The following is a 19,432-nucleotide window of genomic DNA, read 5'->3' on the forward strand; positions in this document are numbered from 1 at the left end:
AATTTAGCATCAATATGCACTTTTTGTTTACATAAACATTAAAATAATACCATTAAAAATGAATATTTGTGTCTCGCATGTTATATACTAACATGTACAAGTTAAAATAAAGGTTTGACAAAAAAGGTTTTATAAAAAGATAAACCTAACATATTTCAGACTTTAAATATTTTTTTATAAAAAGAATGAGTCCAAAAAGATAAATTACTGACATTTACAATGCACTTTAGCTTATCTTTTATTATTAATAGTAAAATTAGGTCCGATTTTCCCGTGGCGTCTGTCGTTGCTATGCAACCATGCCCTGCGTCTCCACAATGACAAAAAAGTTTTAGTGGCTAATGGATTTCCACCACCGAAAAACGCTTGCTATAGCTCTGCTACAAGATTTATTTACGGAGAAGAGAACAACACCCGTAGTGTTTGGGTGCACCCCCATCATTCCTGTTGACTGAGCTTTCAGACAGCGCCTGGAAAAAACGAGCGCGTCGCTTCTATTATGAGCACACTTACCGCGCGCCTACATTTGAACGAACTTGAGCGCGCAAAAGACGCGATATGTGAACGGCCTCTTGGCGAGCGACCTCCAATCAGGCCGCGAGTGACGTGTTGGAATATGGAGCGAAATATGTGCCATAATTTAACAAACAAATCCAGCATTTTGCAAAAAAACTCAATCTACTTTGCAAAGGAAAACTCGACTCGCAAACAAACTCAATCTACTTCGCAAAGGAAAACTCGACTCGCAAACAAACTCGATCCGCTTTGCAAAGGAAATCTCGACTCGCAAACAAACAGAAAGCAATGTGCAAGCACAAAGGTCACAAATGCGTGCAGGCAGATTTTCAGGCAGATTTTCTCACAAATGCGTCCAGGTAGATTTTCTCACAAATGCGTGCAGGCAGATTTTCTCACAAATGCGTCCAGGCAGATTTTCTCACAAATGTGTCCAGGCAGATTTTCTCACAAATGCGTCCAGGCAGATTTTCTCACAAATGCAGTTGAGCAACTTCCTCCTCTAAAACAGTAGATGGCGCTAAACTATAGGCTAATTTAGCGCTAGTCTCCCAGGAGAAGCACTGATTTGAAACTTGCCTTTGCCTACAGCTGAGGAAAATGACCGGTGAACGGGTGTGTTTCTGTCTTATTTGATCTATAATTAACCTTTTTGAGGTTTTCTCTTGCCAAACGTTTATTGCATATCTAGACAGAAATCCACATTAGCACCATAAATTAGTGATTATGTCTACACTTGAACGAATCTATTTCTTTCGTTCTCCATAAATGAATGAGAACATTTCATTTAATTGAGCGGCGGGTTTCATTTGTGTGTCCAAAATAATAATTTGGGCACTGCATAGGCTACGTCACAGGCAAGATAAGAAACAATTGTATATTGTTTTTTTTTTTTGTTTTTTTTTGCATTAATTATTTTATTACATTAATTGTTAAGCTGACTGAATTCCAACTAGGCTAAATAAATAAATAAGTGGGAGCCTCCTTTCAATTAAATTAAATGTTCTCATTAATTTATGGAGAACGAAAGAAATAGATTCATTCAAGTGTAGACATAATCACTAATTTAGTAATTTTGCATGAGTCCGATGCAGAAAAAAATGACAAAAAGCAACAAGATGGCAGAGCTTTCAGCTTATAGATTCCCCGATCCTAGAGAGTGAATTGCTACTAAGTGCTAATGTGGATTTCTGTCTAGATATGCAATAAACGTTTGGCAAGAGAAAACCTCAAAAAGGTTAATTATAGATCAAATAAGACAGAAACACACCCGTTCACCGGTCATTTTCCTCAGCTGTAGGCAAAGGCAAGTTTCAAATCAGTGCTTCTCCTGGGAGACTAGCACTAAATTAGCCTATAGTTTAGCGCCATCTACTGTTTTAGAAGAGGAAGTTGCTCAACTGCATTTGTGAGAAAATCTGCCTGGACGCATTTGTGAGAAAATCTGCCTGCACACATTTGTGAGAAAATCTGCCTGGACGCATTTGTGAGAAAATCTGCCTGGACACATTTGTGAGAAAATCTGCCTGCACGCATTTGTGAGAAAATCTGCCTGCACGCATTTGTGAGAAAATCTGCCTGGACGTATTTGTGAGAAAATCTGCCTGGACGCATTTGTGACCTTTGTGCTTGCACATTGGTTTCTTTTTGTTTGCGAGTCGAGATTTCCTTTGCAAAGCGGATCGAGTTTGTTTGCGAGTCGAGTTTTCCTTTGCGAAGTAGATTGAGTTTGTTTGCAAAATGCTGGATTTGTTTGTTAAATTATGGCACATAATTCGCTCCATAGTTGGAGACCCTGCAGAGCTCCGCTTTGTAGGCTACGACTCGATACTTTTTTGCTACTTTGTAATAACTTTCTGCGGCCAGCGTTTCTGGAAATAAACAAGGGTAAACCCTTTTTAAGACCTGACTAAATGAAATTTAAGACCGCCAATGAAAATCGGGCCGTTTTTAAGACTTTTTAAGGCCTTAAATTTAAAGTTCAGAATTTTAGACTTTTTAAGACTTTTTTGGCTCGTTTCCACTGAGCGGTACGGTACGGTACGGTACGGAACGGTACACATTTATTTGCGTTTCCACTATCAAAAGTTGTGAATGGTACCAAAATGCCGAACCGTACCGTTCCACTATTTTGGTTCCTTTCCATTTGGGGTACCTAGCACAGTGAAACGGTACTAAAAGGTGGAGCTAGTCTCACTGCAGGACGTTGATTGGTTGACAGAGAATCGTCACTTGCGCGTGCTACAAGAGGAATGACAACATAAGAAGCGCCATTTTTTAATATAAAGTTTAATATAATACTACTGTTACTGTATCACGAAATGTAATTTTAAGAGTTTTTCAGGCGAGAATGTAGTTGTTTAAAGCTCAAATCTGTGGTTATTTATAAAGATGATTATTTTTTTCCCCGGGTGTGAGATCCATGCGTTCAGCGGGCGCTCGGCGCTCATGTTTCCCGGCTGGATGAGCCTTTCCTCGGCTAGTCCTCGGCGTTCGTCGCTGACTCCGACGGTAGTGGTTAAACATAAGATATAATTCGTTTTGTGTGGACCTAACGGGCGATCTTTGGTCCCGTGAATATATAATGAGTTCCCTGTCAATTGTTTTGGCTGAGGGCTAAGTTTAGTTAACGTTATTTGTGTTTAACTTTACTTGTAATGTTAGACTATCTAGCGCGCTGCATTTGGATATTTGACTGAATTGTTTGCTTTATTTCTTATTGTATAGCTTCTTGTACTTTACTTAAACTTTTATATAGGCTATTATTGATAAAACTGAAATTTTACAAAAATAAATATGGTTTCTTGTCATTTTTATTACAAGATTATCACTGATGTTTATTGCAACATTTGTGCAAATGCATATATTGCCTGGAATATGTTTATTTTATTTATTTTTTTAAACGAAAAGAGGTTACGTTAGGGTTGTTTTAAATTTCGTTTTGTTATAAATAGAATAACGTATAACATGCAGTGAATAATCAATATGCGTTGCGCATGAACCACATTTGTGTCCCTATAATGTTTAATTTATTTAAATGAAAACGAAAAGAGGCAGAGTGGTGTTTTATAACATATTTCGTTTTATTGTTGCTTAAAATGTACATACAGAGTAAGTTAACAGAGATAACCGGAGTAGCAGAGCGAGCTGAGTGACGCTTTTAAGAATGCGCTGTACCATGTAGGAGTCGCACATGGCAAGTACAAACTTTGCGTACTTGATATTGAGAAAAGCCTAATGTCGGCGCTTGTCTTCTTGTGACCAACATGTCGAGAAGCAAGAACAACATCTGCTGTATGTCATCCATTGTAGTTTACTATGTTCTTCTTCGCACGAAAATGACGTTGATCGAAACTCCATGCCTATCAAGTAAAGGGGGTCGCACACCGAACGCGCAGCTCAGCGCCGCGCCGCTCAGCGCCGCGCCGCGCAGCGCCACGTTTTTTAAAATCGAACACATTATTCTCTATGAGAGTACACACACCGGCGGCGCCTTTCGGCGTCTGTCCGCAGCGCCCAGCAACGGCTCAGGACCGTGTTCAAAATCCTGCTGCGCCACATAGCGCCATTTAAATAGTTTTATATTAAATTTACATTTATGTGTCTCAAATCGTAGTTAATGTATATATGGACTTAACCCTGTGCTGCAATATACATTTAGTTTTATATTTATTTACAGAAATCAGAAAATTGTTGATGTTATCGGATTTTCAGGTGACAGTTGTCCTAGACGTGGCGCGGCGCGGCGCTGAGCTGCGCGTCCGGTGTGCGACCCGCTTAAGGGTACTGTTGGCAGTCGAAACGCTAGCCAGATCATGGTTAACAGACCCGAACCGTACCGTACTGTCCCGTACCGTACTGCTCAGTGGAAACGAGGCATTTAAGACCCCGTGGGAACCCTGAATAAAAAAATAACTATAAACAAGCCAAAACGAAATAAAATAAAAATAAAAACGAAAGTAAGCAGGGTTGGGCTCACATATCTCTCTCATTAGAATAAACAATTTTCAACATTTGCGATGTATTTGGATGCTAAACTATTCTTTATTATAGGCTTTGGTGGGAATAAAATAAACCACTTAAGAGGAGTGGGTAAAAATTCAGAGGCTGATTTTGCAAATAAATCCACATTCAAACCAAAATATCTGACTTTCTGTTGGTCGGAGCTAATGACTGTAAATTAGAAAGTTGTCCGACTCGAAAACAATATAGGTACAGATTTTTGTAACTGTAGGTAAAACTAACCTGTGGTAAAATTACCTGTTCTGATCACATGCTCTGGTAATAATAGCTTTGTATGACTATAGTAGAGATGTGACGGTGATAATATTCTCCCACCGGTTAATCGACTTGTGACAACACCGGTATTACCGGTTTCATCGTGGGGGTGGGGGGTGTTAGAGTGATGTGATGTTTGTTTTTGTTTTTTTTACATGGCGTCAATTCATCATTCGTATTGAGTTTGATTGACATGCGATCTGACCAATCAAATTCCACCATTTTTGTGCGATAAAGCAGTCAGAAGAGTTATTGATAAACTTCGGTGGATTTGAACTTGGCTTTAACTGAGGCAATCTGTCACGACACATTAAAGAGCCAAAAAACGGTAGGCCTATTTTATTTTTGTTTGACTGCCCAAATTTGAAAGTTGAGACTTTGTTTCATATTAAATATTACCTGCTCGGTCCTGTCTTTCAGCGCGTTGTCCGTGTCCTCTATTTTTCACTGCTTGAGATTATGTTGAGAACAATAACGCCCTATTTGAGTGTATAGGGCGCGATTTCGGATTCAACCACAGTGTTTGAATGGTGGGTTCGTTATTATTCATGAAAAACGCATGTTATTATTTCAGCACTTCGCGAATGGACAGCGACTCTTAAGTATCACGAATGCATTCTCGCGCATTCATGTTAAGTGCATTTTTGGGAAACGCGCGTGGAATTGCGGCGTGTGACGAGCGTAACCTTGCACATAGAGAACGCTCTTAAGATCCAAGATACATCGTTATCGGGAAACCTGGCCCTGGTCTCCGCACTAGCCTAACTGAAAACTATGAAAGCCGTGTGGCCAACCGGTAAAAAAAAACTAAAAGAAAAAAATACATTTAAGAAACTATTCCCTCTGATTTTGTTTCATTAATAAAGTTTGACTAATCGCAGCAGTCTCACATTCGTTTAGAGCTCGTGTGAATTGCACGTATAAAATGAAGTTAACGAACAACCTCGTTCCATCAGGAAACGCCACATGAATTTCACTGCGCTTTATGAAGAGTTTTTATTTTGCGTGAAGAAGCCGTTCGCCGGAGATGTGTTAAAAGATTCATTTATGCACACAAGAGAGTGTATTCATGATTATTAGGCTACCGGTATACTAATTCTCCTGGCGCCGGGTCTGAGTGAGTAATTTACTCTCTTACCTTTGTTCTTTGATTAACATTAATGACACTCCATCTGACACGCGTCCCATTTTCTCACAAATCTCTACATTCATTTATGATATTATTTAAATCATTTGCTCTTATGAGAACACTTGACAAAACGGACATTTTGGCATAATTTGTGTGTGTTATGTTTTGTTCAAGGCCGAAAAGAGAACTCGATACTGACGCGCGTCTTTTCCGTGTGTGCGTGTGTGTATAATAGGCAGGACTTACAGCGCGGTCTCTTGTTTTGTCGCGCTTGAATGGTTGAGCGTGATCATACAACGCTAGTCAACTGGTGACAGAAAATACGGATACTGCGTAATTGCTTTAAACATTTTTTTTTTTTGCGGTGCTGCGGTGGGCAAGTGATGCAACCGGTGTTGCGACTGAACACCGTGTAACACCGGTAACACCGACTATCGCGCCAAGCCTAGACTATAGCCTACTTTATTTTGATAATTAGTCAAAAAATAAATCTGTTAAATCTGAGTATGTTGCATAGAACTGAATGAAGAATAATATATTGATATATTGATGTTTAATATTTTAATATAGGGCTATTTTCTGTCCAATTTGTGTGGACATTTTTCATTTTTTCCCCTTTTTGTGTGTGTTGTTTAATTTAATTAGTGATTCTACGTTTAAATATTGATGATTACAAGTTTGGGGGAAATACGATTAATTGCGATAAATCACAGCAAATTGTGTGATTAATTAGTTTTTTTGTTTTTTTTTGATCGATTCCCAGCCCTAACATATATGCATATATATATATATATATATATATATATATATATATATAAATGTGTGTGTATGTGTGGCCTGGGCGCGATTGAACCATGGAGACATAAAAGCATACTCCGTCATTTTGTTCATACAGGACATCATTCAAACTGCAAAGTGTTAACTTATATTTGTGTACACTCGCAATAAAACACAACATTGTGTTTTTGTAAAATAAATTCAAGCAATCCGTAGGAACGGAAACTTCCATAGGAATTCACTGAAAACGCTCGCTCTACTCCGCACCATTATCAATGTCAGTGCAGACGTCTGTATTTTACTTTCGCTATTAATTTAGCGATTTAAAAGCCCCCAGCGCTGTCACACGTCGAATAACCGGTGGGAAATATTCCCACAGTCACATCCCTAATATATTTATATATAAATACTATAGGCCTACCAGAAGAGGGCAGTATAGCACTATGAATGACATGATTTATTTATTTTTTGGACTAAAAAAACATTCTGGCTGTTTTTCAATTAAAACATAATTCTTAAATAGAAAAAAAAGAATAAAATGGGTTTAGTTCTGATATTTGTATAATTTTATATAGAAATAAATGGTATATAATTACATTTTTAGAAGATATGAGGCTTTTAGTGTTTCCTTTTTTGACATTACTTTAATCCCTCACTATTAGCAAAACCGTTTGAGATATTTATTATCCGCTCACATTTTAGCATCTTTAATGTATTTTCATCATGTTGAAAAAGTTTGGTGGGAATAAAATAAACCACTTAAGAGGAGTGGATAAAAATTCAGAGGCTGATTTTGCAAATAAATCCACATTCAAACCAAAATATCTGACTTCCTGTTGGTCGGAGCTAATGACTGTAAATTAGAAATTTGTCCGGCTCGATGAGACCAAAATACATACTGATTTTTGTAACTGTAGGTAAAACTAACCACCCCACTTTTGTCAAAAGCATTTTGAAAGTGACACTTCCTGTTGCCAGTTGCCAATGTCTTGTCTTCATGCACACCGAGTTTGGTGGTGATTGGATGAATTCTCTAGGTGGAGTATTTCAAATTCCAGAGCATATGTTTTTCAAACAACCCATAATAGCTGACTTCCTGTTGGGCGGAGCTAATAACATAGAGTGTGGAAGTTGTTCTGCCCGATGAGATCTATATGTGTAGCCTGACTACGTCAGACTTCGTACTTCCGCTCAATTTCATTTCGCTTCTGTACTCAGTCTGAGACAGCTTCAGAGCTTTCTGTTTGCCACCGGTCTGGAAACAGCCGGGCCAATCAACGAACAGAGGGCGGGCTGAGAGCCGTGACGTAGACGCTGATTGTACCGTGGATGCGTAGATTTACTTCACTTAACCTGCAAAAGTCGTTCACAACCATGTTCACTCCGGTATTTCGCTCGATGGTTTTGTTTTTGCATCATACATGTGTTTACAGTGAAAGTTAAATGCGGCTGAGTATGCGCATAACACACGCCATAACCAAACGTTATGTGATTGGCTTACGGGTAACCAATGATTTTAAACTTCAGACAAGCGCCCCCTAGCAAGAGAGAAAACACTTCTCTGTTATGCCATTCCAGACTCTGTCTACGAAGCGAAGTGAAGTAGCAGAGTCTGGTATTACCAGGCTACTATATGTGTACCGAGATTCAAAAATACAAAAAATACCGCTTGTGAAAAGGGTGACCCAGAAAGTCAAGGGCCACTTTTTAGCCCTATAATATAATATAATATAATATAATATAATATAATATAATATAATATAATATAATATAATATAATATAATATAAAAATACCTGTATCTGGAGCCATACACTGAAGTCCACATCCATTGTTGCAGCATTTCTCATTGTTGGCACAGTCACTGTCATCGGCACACGACACGAAACTTATCCGGGCACACATTCCTGGTCTATATTTTCTGCTTGGACACACTCCTGGCAGGGGCAGACTGGGCATCTGGTTCACCTGGACTTTTCCCGGTGGGCCGTACAACTTGGTTTGGTCCATTGCTACGTAAATATATATAAAGAACGAATTATAGAAAATGTGCATAGCCTATCTTTCCGTCAGCCCAGACGAATGGCCAGCGCGGCCCACTTGTGTCAAAAATTTAGCGTGTTCAGTCTCAGTGCAGGGGCTCGTCGATGTCGAAATGTTTGATAGCCAATCAAATCAAAGAAGGCTGGATTTACTGTCCACAGAATCCGAGCAGCGCAACACTTTTTAATGCTTGAAGAATCTGAGCTGAGGTATTAAGATAAGCAGCTGAGCACGCCGAGACAATACATCAATATGCCGAATGGTTACGAAAAAAAAAAAAGTTAAACGACCGACATTAATTTCCAGGGTGCCGTGACTGAAAAAAGGTTGGGAAACACTGTTCTAGACCAGGGGTTCCCAAACTTTTCCATGACAATGCCCCCCAAATACCACTAGGTTCTGGCCAAGGCCCCCCTTTTGCAGGCTGTGTTATTGAACCCATCGACAATACTACGGCAAATGTAGAAATAAATAAATAAAACATCAAGGTGAACATCAGATTATGTGATGGTGTTTGATACCAGCCAAAAACAGAAAGATTATAGAGATGCCCCGATTACAATTTTCTACAAGAAAATTGTAATCGGGGCACCTTTCAGGGCTTGGGCCCTAATAATCCTAAGGAAAACAATAGGGCCTTCGCCATTTCAGGGCTTGGGCCCTAATAACATAAAACAGTTATTTTAAATTGTAATAATATTTAACAATATTACAGCTTTTACTGTTGTGAGCAGAAGAGACTTATTTTAAGAACTTTAAAACTGACCCCAAAAAACAAAAAAGCATTTGCTACCTCTCTATATCAGATCCCAAGACAATTAATTAGTAAAAAACATTAGAAATAGTTATTTAAAATAGGATATGTGACCTATTAACCCCCTGAGGTCGGCAATCACGACGGCGGTGATCTGCTCGTTTTTTTTTTATATCAGTGCAAATTACTCTGTTGATTTTGATTTTACATACTTGTATTGTACATCATTCAAAACTGTTAAATGTCTTCTTTTATTTGTGTACACTCATAATAAAAACAAAATGTTGTGTTTTTCGTAAAACAAAGAAAATAAACATGATGCGCGTTCTGCCGTCTGTCTCAATGTGAAACTCATTCTGAAACGCGACAGAAAATGACCTGTAACTCAGCGAATGTTTGTCACACAGACTTGAAACGCATGTCTATACAACGCTTGGAATCTCTATTTTTAAAGTATGTAAATTATATAAAAAACAAATATTCTATTTTTAAGTAATCCATACGAAAGCAGCGGCATGTACAGTTTCTCAAACGCGTCCTCATTAACCCTCTGGGGACCAAGGTGTTTTTGGGGCCCTTGAGATGTTCTGACATGCCTTGACATTTGTGCTTTTTTCAGTTATTTATAAACATGTTAATGACAAAGGTGTAAATTCACTATATATAGCACAAACAGGGCTACCATAATATGCGAGCAACTTGTATGTAGATGTTTGTATTTTTAAGAGAATAATGTTTATGCGTGGTTATTGGAAAAAATAAAAATGAAAGTTGCTGAATTAAGACCACAAAACAAGACATGTTAAACTGGTCGTGCCAGATTAAAATGTATGTTATGAAATGAGTTTGGAGTAAAAACATGAACTAAGCCTAATGTCATATATGTACATGTAGACAGAAACATGAAATGTGAAATGTGAACTAGAATGATAGGCAACCTTTCAGTGCTTGTATAGCCTACGTGTTCAACACGAGGATGTTTTTATATTCTAATAAAACACAGCATGGTAAAAGTAGGCTAATATATATATATGTGTGTGTGTATTCTGTACATTTTAAAAAGCTATTTTAACCTGAAAAATCTAAAATATATTCCCCAAATTGTGCAGCATTTCTCTTGATATCAGCATGTTCACAGCTGTTTTGTTGTTGTTGTTGTTTTTAGAGGAACAAGATGCCACTGATAAGTCCTGCTGACTTCAACATTCACATAAGTCTCCATACATGAACATGCTAAAGTGAAAAATCAAACACCATGGAAATGAAAGGTATGTAGCCTACTATGTTTCAGGAATGGCACAAAGGTGTGTGACAGTTCAAGTCTCTGTCTTTAGTTCAGTGTGTTAAATAATGTGGGTTTTTTTTGTCATTATGTTGTGGTGTAAATAAATTAAAAACAATCAAAAAGCCATTCTTTTTTAAATCTCCTCATTCTTTGTGCAAGGTTGCTCAGAATGGCAGGGCCTGATAGCTCCTAATAGGGCCATTAGGGAGTGTCTTTTGTCTTTCTCAGGTGAGAAAAGCTTACATAATAATGAGATGTCCACGCCTCTTGCATAGAGCTTTCTCACACAAAACACGTCGTAAAATTTTTAAATCAATATATTGTCTTCTCTGAATGAGCAGTCAGGATGATTTTCACATAGTTTTGAAGCAAATATTCTGGGCTACGTGATACAATTTTCAAAAGTCTTATGAAGAAATAATCAGTATGGGTTTCATGAGCTTATTTCAGTGACAATTTTTTTTAGTTTTTTCACAAACCACGCATAAATGTTATTATCTCAAAACTACAAACTTTTATATACATGCTGCTGATATATTATTGTAGCAGAGTTTGTGCTGAATACAGTGTAATCAGACTTTAACCATGAAAATGTCACAAGTAACAGAAATAAGCACAAATGTCAGAGCATGTCAGAACACCTCCAGGGCCAGAAAACAGCTCAGACCCCAGAGGGTTAAGAGAGGACTATGACAATTTTCTACAAAAAACTTCAAGTTCAGGTAGACATGCTTACCAGGCTCGTCACAGTTTATTCTCTGGGTTCCAGGTGGAGTTCGGGTTCCCGCTCTCTCCTGCCCCCTACTGTCCACACACCAGCAGTAACCAGTGGACCCATGGCACTGCTGAGGCCTGTACTGACCCTCCTCATCACACTGAGGGATGAAGGCTCCCACCAGAGTAACACCACCATTTCCACTCTGAAGACTGTCTCTGAGCTGCTCACATTGGGTCTTGGGACGACCTTCAAGGTAAACGTACCAGAGATTATAGAATTTGCTTGGAGGGTTAGTTCTCCAAAAAATTAAAATTCTGTCATCAATAAGTCACCCTCATGTTGTTCCAAAACTCATAAGACTTTCGTTCAACTTCGGAACAACCAATGAGGTTCATTCAACTCACAATAGTTACATCCATGAGATCGGCCTCTTACAACGAACACACTGCTGAAGTTTCATCAAGATCAGTTAATGTATGCTTAAGTTATAACACACTTCCTGTGTCCCTTATTCGCCATAAATTTCTTTCCTTGCCACGGCCAAACCGTTCGAGATTTCAAATCCGTCCGCAATTTATCATCCTCAATGTCTTGTCTTCATACACACCGAGTTTGGTGGCGATCAGATGAATTCTCTAGGAGGAGTATTTCAAATTCCAGAGGATGCGTTTTTCAAACAACCCATAATAGCTGACTTCCTATTGGGTGGAGTTAATAACATAGAGAGTGGAAGTTGCTCGGCCCGATGAGATCTATATGTGTACCGAGATTCATATTAATTCATGCAAGCGTGTTTGATTTATGGACCAAGGTTTCGGACCCCATTCAAGGGGGCGCTGTTGAGCCCCCCGCCATGCCCGGGTACCAGCTTCAACCCGGCCCTGATGGCCGCGGGTTCTGCCCTGTGTACAAAGTTTCAAGAGTTTTTGAGCATGTTAAGGGCCCCAAAAGTGCCCGAAAGGTTAACAGAAAAATAATAATAAAGAATCCACCCTTGTGGTGGGCCGCTCTGTGCCAGAAAGTCAAGGGCCACGTTTTAGCCTTATAATATAATATAATATAATATAATATAATATAATATAATATAATATAATATAAAAATACCTGTATCTAGAGCCATACACTGAAGTCCACATCCATTGTTGCAGCATTTCTCATTGTTGGCACAGTCACTGTCATCGGCACACGACACGAAACTTATCCGGGCACACATTCCTGGTCTATATTTTCTGCTTGGACACACTCCTGGCAGGGGCAGACTGGGCATCTGGTTCACCTGGACTTTTCCCGGTGGGCCGTACAACTTGGTTTGGTCCATTGCTACGTAAATATATATAAAGAACGAATTATAGAAAATGTGCATAGCCTATCTTTCCGTCAGCCCAGACGAATGGCCAGCGCGGCCCACTTGTGTCAAAAATTTAGCGTGCTCAGTCTCAGTGCATCGGCTCGTCAATGTTGAAATGTTTGATAGCCAATCAAATCAAAGAAGGCTGGATTTACTGTCCACAGAATCCGAGCAGTGCAACACTTTTTAATGCTTGAAGAATCTGAGCTGAGGTATTAAGATAAGCAGCTGAACACGCAGAGACAATACATCAATATTTGCCGAATGGTTACGAAAAAAAAAAAAGTTAAACGACCGACATTAATTTCCAGGGTGCCGTGACTGAAAAAAGGTTGGGAAACACTGTTCTAGACCAGGAGTTCCCAAACTTTTCCATGACAATGCCCCCCAAATACCACTAGGTTCTGGCCAAGGCCCCCCTTTTGCAGGCTGTGTTATTGAACCCATCGACAATACTACGGCAAATGTAGAAATAAATAAATAAAACATCAAGGTGAACATCAGATTATGTGATGATGTTTGATACCAGCCAAACAGAAAGATTATAGAGATGCCCCGATTACAATTTTCTACAAGAAAATTGTAATCGGGGCACTTTTCAGGGCTTGGGCCCTAATAATCCTAAGGAAAACAATAGGACCTTCGCCCTTTCAGGGCTTGGGCCCTAATAACATAAAACAGTTATTTTAAATTGTAATAATATTTAACAATATTACAGCTTTTACTGTTGTGAGCAGAAGAGACTTATTTTAAGAACTTTAAAACTGACCCCAAAAAACAAAAAAGCATTTGCTACCTCTCTATATCAGATCCCAAGACAATTAATTGGTAAAAAACATTAGAAATAGTTATTTAACCCTCTGGGGGCGCGTTTTGCTGGATTTTCTTCACATTTTAGCACAATAAACTTAAATTTCTCCGTCATTTATGGTCATACAGAAAAAAGAAATATGAAAAAAGAATCTGTGATATTTCTACTTTTGTATGTGTCCACTTACAATCGAATCAAAACATTGTGCTTTTGTAAAATAAAGAAAATAAACAGGGTGTGCGTTCTGCCTCTCCGTCGCGGTGAACTTTTTTTTCTTGAGCACGTCTATAAACTGAAACAAAACTCAGCGAATACTTGTCACACATTTATGAGCCATATACCTTTATAAACATTTAAGTGTGTACTTTTAAATGATCGGATTCAAACTGAAAACAAATATTCTCTGTTTAAGTAATTTGTATAAAACCAACAAGATGTCCAGCTTCTCACGCGCTTGCTAATTATTTTTAATTTGACCACGCCCACGCGCGCAAAAGAGATTCACATGCAAATCTCCACATGGAACGCGAACGCGCTCGTTACCTCAAAAACAAAGCAGCACCAAACTTCATCAGTCTCTGCTTTTCGTCGAGTTTGAAAGACGTGCCGTGAGCTTACATTGGATTTACCTCAGAAGAAGAAGAACGCGATTTGAAGACAAGAAAGATGTAAGGTAAGAAATTCTTAATTATTAGTTCATGTTATTGTTGCATGAACTTCACATTGCAGTTGAACTGTTGCTAGATATATGGTGAATATTATAATATTTGGACCCGTGTTTACTGTTACTGTGTTTGTGGATATCTGCTCAAACGTAGATATGTATAATATGGTAATCATAATGTTTCATATTTTAGAGCGAGCTCTGGTTTTGAATCATATTTGGAGCACGATCGCGTTTGAAAAGCAAAACGCACCAAACAAAGGCTTCATGTTTTTACTGTTATCTCATTTCATATCATCATAACGAATGGAAACATTTGAAGTAACATATGATAATCAATATATTTTTCTCTAGCGTAGGCCTAGTTGTTACTGAAATCTTTTGGAAGATTTATAGGCTGCTATAGGTTATTGTTATTATTTTATGCAGCACTGTGCATAGCCTATGCTTACAAGGCACAACAAACCTGGTGTTCATTATATTATATATTGTTGGAAACATTATGTGTGTGTGTGTATTCTGTGAATTTTAAAAAGCAATTTTAACCAGAAAAATCTAAAATTTATTCCCAATAAATTTTAGAACTAATATTCCCTATAGTTTCTCTTGATATCAGTATGTTCACTTTTTTTTTTTTTTCAGGGACCAGCTGCCACTGAGTCCTGCTGACTTCAACATTCACATGAGTCTCTGTATATGAACATGGTAAAGTGAAAATCAAACACCTTGAAAATGAAAGGTATGTACAATGTTTTTAGGAATGGCACAAAGGTCTCTGTCTTTGGATCATTGTTTTCAATAGGCCTAAGTGCTTTTTTGTCATTTGTTGTGTATATTTGGATTATGTTGTGTTGTAAATAAATCCAAACAATCAAAAAGCCATTCTTTTTTTAAATCTCCTCATTCTTTGTGCAAGGTTTCTCAGAATGACAGGGCCTGATCACTCCTAATAGGGCCATTAGGGAGGGTCTTTGTCAGTGTCTTTGTTTATCCCGAGGTTTTCCCGCAGCCTGCCAGATCCAGGCCGTATCCAGATCTGATGAAGGACCTTCGCCTGGACCCAATGACAACGCAGTGCTGAAGTGCCAACTAGTCTCTCCCTATGGAGGATCCCTTTACCACTCTACAGATAAAGCGTTGTTGGGAAACTCAATTCGCGTATCTACCCCGAAATGATAAAATAAAATAAAATTCTGTATCAAAAAATTATAAGGAAACACCAGTACTTTGTTTAGGCTTGGTTTGTAGGGAATTACAAACCTGCGTACATATATTCAAACGCACATAACTATAGAACCAATTCTTAATGCGCATGTGAACGCCATCAGCGTTTCTCACAGGTTCGCGTTTAAAGTCTATGTAGAGAGAATTGTGTGGTCTTAGCGGCCCCTAATTTAATAACAAATGATTGTTGCGACGGAAGCGATATAATCATAACTAACCTTAGCTGGAAAATAACTTTACTAAAGAACCGCTATAAAGCCAAAACAATCTCTGTTACCATAAATCAGTGGTCTTCACTATATTTTTCATGCGAGCCGCACTAAGTCAGTAGGAGAGCCATTTTACCGCAAAGTATAAAAAGTTACATCCAGTCATAAATACAAAGTCTGCCTATCAATCTGTCACCCCTGAACAATACAATATGCAATGCAATAAATACAAAAGGGTGAAAAAAAAAAACATTTATGATTTATCAGTCAAATTTGTAACTGAGACAAGATGATTTCCTTTAATGAAAAAAAAAAATGAAAAAAAAAAGGGATTTCCAGAAAATATTCATCCCAGAATGACCTTAAGTTATTTTTTTCTACATTAGCCCATCTTGTAGGCCTATCTAACCAACCAAGAGCACATGCAGCGTTAAGAGCTGGAAAGACCGCCATATAACTGGCATCTCTGCAGAGACTGGATATTTACATGCACAACTTTTGTTTCAGTCGGACTGAATTCATTCCGATTGATGAATCTGAATGTATTGTAGTTTACATGAACGCTAAACATCGTGATGTGATACATGATCGGGTTGATGTGCGTGTTTATAAGTCAAAAGATTCAAATCGGAATATGAACATATGAACCGTTGTGCCATGCTGTTTGTATTTATCACGCAGTAAAAATGCCCAAAGTCGTCTGTATGATAATCTGAAACAAGGACTGGTGAGCCGTTGTCCTGCTTCACTTCACAGATGCTGAGTGAAAGGAGAATTATAGAATGACAGGACACTCCTTTATGTGACACTTTATTCATCAGGAGAACAGCTCGTTCAGGGCGTCATACGTCATCCTTTCAGTTTCGGTTTTCAGTCGATCAAGTTTTTTCACGTTCTCTCGATAAACCACCCCTTTCAATCCGATCGAAATTATTTGTAATAGAGCTGACACTTTTAGTTTTTAAAGGGTTATGTTAAAGCCCTACTTGTTATTAATGGTTTTATGAAATATCTCTAGTGAATGCATTATTATATCAACGCATTATATTTACCGCCATGCGAGCCACAAATTAAAGCTTGGCGAGCCGCATGAGGCTCGCGAGCCGCGCAATGAGTAACACTGCCATAAATTATACGTGTATCTCTGTAAAGCTGCTTTGAAACAATCTACATTGTTAAAAGCGCTATATAAATATAATATAATATAATATAATATAATATAATATAATATAATATAATATAATATAATATAATATAAAAATACCTGTATCTGGAGCCATACACTGAAGTCCACATCCATTGTTGCAGCATTTCTCATTGTTGGCACAGTCACTGTCATCGGCACACGACACGAAACGTATCCGGGCACACTTTCCTGGTTTATATTTTCTGCTTGGACACACTCCTGGCAGGGGCAGACTGGGCATCTGGTTCACCTGGACTTTTCCCGGTGGGCCGTACAACTTGGTTTGGTCCATTGCTACGTAAATATATATAAAGAAGTTGAACAAATTATAGAAAATGTGCATAGCCTATCTTTCCGTCAGCCCAGACGAATGGCCAGCGCGGGCCACTTGTGTAAAAAATTTAGCGTGCTCAGTCTCAGTTCAGAGGCTCGTCAATGTCCAAATGTTTGATAGCCAATCAAATCGAAGAAGGCTGGATTTAAAAAAAAAAAAAAATTTTTTTTTTTAATTTCAAAAAAAAAAAATTTTTTTTAAAAAGGCTGGATTTAAAAAAAAATTGCGTGCTCAGTCTCAGTTCAGCGGCTCGTCAATGTCCAAATGTTTGATAGCCAATCAAATCAAAGAAGGCTGGATTTACTGTCCACAGAATCCGAGCAGCGCAACACTTTTTAATACTTGAAGAATCTGAGCTGAGGTATTAAGATAAACAGCTGAACACGCCGAGACAATACATCAATATTTGCCGAATGGTTACGAAAAAAAAAGTTAAACGACAGACATTAATTTCCAGGGTGCCGTGACTGAAAAAAGGTTGGGAAACACTGTTCTAGACCAGGGGTTCCCAAACTTTTCCATGACAATGCCCCCCAAATACTACTAGGTTCTGGCCAAGGCCCCCCTTTTGCAGGTTGTGTTATTGAACCCATCGACAATACTTCGGCAAATGTAGAAATAAATAAATAAAACATCTAGGTGAACATCAGATTATGTGATGGTGTTTGATACCAGCCAATCAGAAAGATTATAGAGATGCCCCGATTACAATTTTCTACAAGAAAATTGTAATCGGGGCACCTTTCAGGGCTTGGGCCCTAATAATCCTAAGGAAAACAATAGGGCCTTCGCCATTTCAGGGCTTGGGCCCTAATAACATAAAACAGTTATTTTAAATTGTAATAATATTTAACAATATTACAGCTTTTACTGTATTTTTGATCAAATAAATGCAGCCTTCGTGAGCAGAAGAGACTTATTTTAAGAACTTTAAAACTGACCCCAAAAAACAAAAAAGCATTTGCTACCTCTCTATATCAGATCCCAAGACAATTAATTAGTAAAAAACATTAGAAACAGTTATTTAAAATAGGACATGTGACCTATTGAGAGAGGACTATGACAATTTTCTACAAAAAACTTCAAGTTCAGGTAGACATGCTTACCAGGCTCTTCACAGTTTATTCTCGGGGTTCCAGGTGGAGTTCGGGTTCCCGCTCTCTCCTGCCCCCTACTGTCCACACACCAGCAGTAACCAGTGGACCCATGGCACTGCTGAGGCCTGTACTGACCCTCCTCATCACACTGAGGGATGAAGGCTCCCACCAGAGTAACACCACCGTTTCCACTCTGAAGACTGTCTCTGTGCTGCTCACACTGGGTCTTGGGACGACCTTCAAGGAAAACGTACCAGAGATTATAGAATTTACTTGGAGGGTTAGTTCTCCAAAATATTTAAATTCTGTCATCAATAAGTCACCCTCATGTTGTTCTAGTGTTGTCACGATACTAGAATTTCTAACTTCGATACGATACCTTGAAAAATATCAATATTCGATACCATTTTCGATACCACGGAGAAAAAAACTGCCACAATATTAAGGGGGTATTTTTTTTATTTAAGGCGAGACATTACAGGTGAATAGAGTAAAATTTTTAACTAGCAGATATCACCATGAAACTTTCCCAGTTGATTACCTACATTAAGATGAGAAAAAAATGTATTACAAGTTTTCTGTAATTTAATGTTTAAATATGCAAATTAGGCAATATCTAATTAAATATGCACTAATTTGTATATATTTTAAAAAATGAAATCTAAGTATTGGATAAAGCCAGGTTAAAAATTATTTTTTCATTGTGTTCACATATTAGATGGGGAAAAAATTACAGAGGGATTTATGGATATCTACTTTTGTTATCCTGTAAATCAGAATATACTGTCAATAGCCTTAAAAAAATGATTTTCGGCATGTTTTTTGGAATGAAATGTTATATAAATCAGGCTAGGAATAAAATATTTACAAATCCCTCAGTAAATGTCTTCATAATATAACTAGGTACAAGACTGGAAAGTTTGGTGTATATAGGTGCTACTGAAGTGGAGATTTCGGACTTGGAGTATGAGAGAAAGGTCATTTTGAGAAAACGGGCTTTAAAGATTTATCATCAGCCAATGAGATTGCGCATTCAGCCCTTTTACTTTCGCGATTGGTT

At 38.1% G+C, this 19,432-nt stretch overlaps 1 protein-coding gene across 1 annotated transcript in view; it reads right to left on the bottom strand.

The window, feature by feature from the left end:
- LOC307146264 (uncharacterized protein) overlaps positions 1–19,432 on the bottom strand; it is a gene marked incomplete at its 5' end in the record, with an annotated part of 159,992 nt that overhangs the window by 83,971 nt on the left and 56,589 nt on the right. The window contains 3 exons of the mRNA XM_079850163.1: positions 8,496–8,711; positions 11,518–11,745; positions 18,382–18,609. Of these exons, the coding sequence (XP_079706289.1) occupies positions 8,496–8,711; positions 11,518–11,745; positions 18,382–18,609 (672 nt within the window). The remainder of the gene's footprint in view (positions 1–8,495; positions 8,712–11,517; positions 11,746–18,381; positions 18,610–19,432) is intronic.

The sequence above is a fragment of the Squalius cephalus genome, assembly GCF_949319135.1.
Source record: "Squalius cephalus genome assembly, chromosome: 18".
Lineage (NCBI taxonomy): Eukaryota > Metazoa > Chordata > Actinopteri > Cypriniformes > Leuciscidae > Squalius > Squalius cephalus.